The sequence below is a fragment of the Tasmannia lanceolata genome, unplaced genomic scaffold (assembly GCF_043159265.1).
Source record: "Tasmannia lanceolata isolate RefF3 unplaced genomic scaffold, GAP_Taslan_0.1 ptg000023l, whole genome shotgun sequence".
Lineage (NCBI taxonomy): Eukaryota > Viridiplantae > Streptophyta > Magnoliopsida > Canellales > Winteraceae > Tasmannia > Tasmannia lanceolata.
The window spans coordinates 32376952-32381786 of NW_027518700.1; the positions used below are offsets into that span (position 1 = coordinate 32376952).

At 51.3% G+C, this 4835-nt stretch overlaps 1 protein-coding gene across 1 annotated transcript; it reads left to right on the forward strand.

Moving 5' to 3' along the window:
• The first annotated feature begins 3745 nt into the window (after positions 1 to 3745).
• Positions 3746 to 4420, forward strand: LOC143856019 (uncharacterized). Its single transcript, XM_077366062.1, has one exon. It carries the CDS (start codon positions 3746 to 3748, stop codon positions 4418 to 4420), a length of 675 nt encoding a protein of 224 aa, XP_077222177.1.
• The last annotated feature ends 415 nt before the right edge of the window (positions 4421 to 4835 follow it).

A 4835-nucleotide genomic window follows, 5' to 3' on the forward strand; every position in this document is an offset into this window, starting at 1 on the left:
GCTTCAATAGTACCACGGTTTATTCGAATACTCTATATCTAGTAGCTCATTTATAAAAATAGGCTTTTATGGGCCTCGGTGCCCAAGTTAACTTCGAGTAGGGGGTCCTGAGTATTGCCCTTAGTGTCCTCCATTTTGGCAGGTGCGGGTTTTAAGTCCTTGAATTGAATGACTTCGAGGTCTAAATTGTCCTTCATTATACATTCGGCCCAACAAGCCAAAATATGATCGCAGGTTATTGTAGACACCCCATTTTGATCGAGCCCTTAACCATTAAGTTCTGGTAAAAAACCCTATCAAATCAGTGATTTAGAGCCTCAAATTCCTCCCTAGGGTAGGTTAGGGTCTCAGCCAGGTCCCTGTAAAATTTCGTCGAAATCCATTAAGGTTCACCTCATAAGACAAGAGTAGTTCATAGTGTAGTATAGTATAGTGTAAATAGGGGAGTGAATTAGCCAATCATGCAGTCAACTTTTACACTAGGAGAGACAGGGGGGGTGAATTTATCCAAATTAGAGCAACAACCTAGCTTAGATCTTAAGCTACCTCCATAAGGGGGTGAATTATTCCACGCTACTTTATTGCCCAATTTCCTTCCTAGACCATCCTATTTCAGCAAAACTAAGTGTAAATACATAGAAAGGGGTTGTCCCAGGTAATTTAAGGAGTCTGAATTTTTCTAGTTTTTTTATTAGAGTTTTCTTCTGGACCACTCCTTTTCTACTCAAAGTCAAGCTAAAACATATATCATAAGGGGTGTCTTGAGGCAATTCATGGGGGCAAAAATTAGAGCAAATCCCTATAAATAGCAAGCTTAAGCCTCATTTTGAGAGATCTAGGGTTTTCTTCTAATATTTTTAGAGAAAGAGAGAATTCTAGAGAGAGAAAGTTTTCTAGAGAGAGAAAATGAAAGAAAGAGAGAGAAAGAAGGAGAAAAAAAGTTTGCAAGAGAGGAAATCAAAGGAGAAGCTCAATGTGCTAGAATTCACATCAAAAGCTTATAGATCTACTCAATTTTCTACTGGAGTTTTTGGTTTTTGCATCAAAGTTTGGTAGATTTTGAGTTTTCTTTGAAATTCTAGCCTAAAATGAAAAATCTATGTGGAAAATGCCTAAAAATGGTTAGATCTAGCAACCTAGGGCTAAAATCTACTGAAATATATTTAAAAACATGTCTCATATGAATATCTAAAGCAATTCACCTCATATTTTGAGTTCTAGTTGAATTTCGATTTGAAAATAACAAAACTAGGTGATGGGACATAAATACGGCGTTGCTCTCAGATCTCGCCACGTGTCGTCCATGCACCAATAAAGCCTAGCCATCATAAAGAAAGGCGTTGGGAAATGGCAAGAGCATACGATCACGACGCGTGTCGCTCTCTCGCCGTCCAGGCCTCATCATCACAAGCTATGGAAGGAAATATCCGGCAAAGCCACGCGCGCCGGCAGAGCAGGGGAACACCCCAATCCTGCAAAGGAAGGTTTTCTCTCCATAATGATGATAATGTCCGCGCGCCTCCTTTTAAAAGGGAAGGGAAGGGAAGAAGAGAGAGATCCACATCTTTTGAAAGACATCATTTTCTCAGCTCCCGCATAACAACCGGAAAAAGTGGCGAGGCAACAACAGAGGAGACTAGGAACTTAATCCTACTCTCCCTGCTAGTCCCCTCCGACCCACTCATCCGCACACCCAGAAAAGAACCCGCGCCTTGGTCCTGGTAAACCTGATCAAACCCCCTCCTCCTCTCGCTGTCCTTTATATTGATTGGTCGAAGGATCTGACTTGGGTGTCGAAGTGGTCGTCCGGGACCCACCCCGGACCCCCTGACCCCTTTGTTTGTGATTGCAGACCCCACGGAGGCCCTCTACCGACCGCGCGATCGCAGACCCGGATTCAGACGCCATCATATTGGCGCCATCTGTGGGACTCGTCGAGTACTGAACGCCTTATGGCGATGAGAAACCACACCCAACGGTAAGAAATAGGGGTAATGACCAGGAGCGAGGCTCAACGCGCACAAACCCACACCTCAAGCTCCCGGGAGCCTAACTCATCGCTCTCGAGCCGACATCAGCCCTCCTCCAGCACACTGCAAATGCTCCCCACCATGAAAATGTTCAACGAACTCCGCCAAGAACTACTCCAACGCTTGCCTCCGCCCCCGGGGAGGCCCCCGACGACGCAGGGCCAGACGGAAGCCTATGACGAAGGCGACGAGGAACAGCCAGGGGAGCGTCATCCCCGGCGAAGGCGAGCACCGACTTGCCGGACGCCGTCCCCATCGGCGAATAGCCCTTTGCCCCCCGCAGCTAGGGGACACCAGAGAGACGACGGGAAGCAAGCTACGCTAAGCTGCGCTCCCCCAGCACGGACTGCTCGTTTCCAGGAGCCGCCCCCAGCTCGGACGGAGGAGGTAGCAACCTCAGCGCAACCCCCCGGTATGGATCCGATAGCCGACCTGCAAAGGCAAATCCGAGAAGTGAAACTGTAAATGAAAAAGCCCTATGCCCACGCAATCCTCGACGAATGGGAGAGAGAAACGGCATCCCCGTTCACCTCAGAGGTCTTAAAGACCCTAGTGGAAGCAAGAATAAACCTCTCCTGTTTCGGTCTGTACGACGGAAGCACAGACCCCCTCGAATTCCTCCAAACTTTCAAAAGGGTAATGACGCTCCGGGGCACGTCGGACGGATTTATGTGCAGAGCCTTTGCCTCCCTATTAAGAAAGACGGCTAACGACTGGTACATGAGATTGGATCCCGACTCCATCGCATCCTTCCACGAATTCGGAAGGAAGTTCAGCGCAAGGTTCGCCAACAACCGCCTCCGCCACGATCCAGCGGACGCCCTCTTAGCCCTCTGACAAGGAAGAAACGAGACTCTAAGAGACTTCATGTTAAAATTCAACGCCGAATTGGCCCAACTTGCTAACATGGACGTCCAAATAGCAGTCGCAACACTGAAGCATGCCACCACCGACCCGAATCTCAAGCTGCACCTTACCTTCAAGCCACCACGGGACCTGCAGGAGCTTGAATCCAAGGCTGACAAGTTTGTACGAGCAGAAGAAGCCTGCGCCCGAGAGCAGAGCCAGCCCGGCCCCGATGAAAGAAAAAGCAACAACGGCCGAAGGGCCATGAGGCCACGAGCCGAGGAAAGATAGGCGAGCCGGAACCCCGTCCTCGTCTTCGAAAGATTGGGAAGCACCCCACTGAAGGTCTTCCTCTCCCATGTCCTCCTGGCTATTAGAGATCAGGGTCTCCTGACCCCCCCAAGAGAATGGCCACGGACCCAAAGAAGCGGTCCGCCAAAAAGTTCTGCGAATTCCACGGGGACCACGGCCAAGAAATTGACCATTGTTTCCACCTCCGCCTCCAGCTGGAAAAGCTGGCCGAGGAAGGGCACCTAAGTCAATATCTCAGGAACCCTGGCGAAAACTCGCGTGAGGCCCAACACCCGAGCGACGAACCCAGAGGCAGGCGTCAGCCACACAGTAAGCGCCGATCCAGCAGCCGCCGCAGATCCACAAGCCGACACCGATCCCCGAGTAGGCATCGCTCCCGAAGCAGACACCGATCCCGCAGCAGACACGACACACGCCGCCACCAGCGACCCAAGAAAGAAGAGCCCCGCGAAGAGCCGCCTACCATTATCGGAAAAATCAATATCATCACGGGCGGGTCGGTGGCGGGAGGACTGACAACAGCTGGGCGGCGGGCATACGCAGAGCGGGTGTTTTCCATGGAAATGCCTTCCAAAAAGGCCTGGACGGATCCGCACCATGAAGATCAGGTTATCACTTTCTCCCACGAAGACCTTGACGGACTACAAGTCCCGCATGACGATGCACTGGTCGTCAGACTAGTCATCGCCAACTTCGACATAGGAAAAATCCTAGTTGACACGGGAAGCTCGGTCAATGTGTTACACCTCGGAACCTTCGAAGAGATGAAACTGGGCAAAGAGAGGCTGGGACCCGTGGAGTATTCCATCTACGGGTTCTCCGGGGTGTCCGTACGGGTCAATGGCAAAATCGACTTACTCGTGACCTTTGGGACGTACCCCCTCCAAAAGACCCTCCTGACCACTTTCATGGTCGTAGACATACCTTTCACCTACAGCGCCATCATAGGGCGCCCCACTCTAAGAGACCTGGGAGCGGTAGTCTCCACCCCCCACCTCAAGATGAAATTCCCCACTCCAACCGGAGTAGGGGAAGTCCGGGGGCAGCAAATGATAGCACGCCAGTGCTACGCAGCAAGCCTAAGAGGAACTAACGCCTCGGCCAAAAACTTCACGATCGGTAGTGAAGATCCCCGGCAGCGGGCTCGCACAATCAGAGAAGAGCCCGCCGAGGAGCTGGACTCCATCCCCATAGCCCAATTCAAAAGCAACGGAGAAGTTTTTCTATCATGATGTGGTCTGCCGCTTCGGCATCCCAAGGATACTCGTAACGGACAACGGACCCCAGTTCGCAAGTGCTGAATTCGGTCGATTTTGCGATAACCTAAACATCGAACACCGTTTCGCCTCCGTAGCACACCCGCAGGCCAACGGGCAGGTGGAGGTGACTAACATGATCTTGCTCCAGAGCCTCAAGAAGCGACTGGGAGAAGCTGGAAAGAACTGGGTAGAGGCACTCCCTAGCGTCCTCTGGGCCTACCGAACGACGCCAAGGACCGCAACTGGGGAATCCCCTTTTAGTTTAACCTTCGGGGCCGAAGCGGTCATTCCGCTAGAAATCGGCCTCTCCAGCTTCCGCACGGAGAATTATGATGACCAAGGAAATTCCGAGCTCCTCCGGAACTCTCTCGACCTCGTGCTCGAGAAA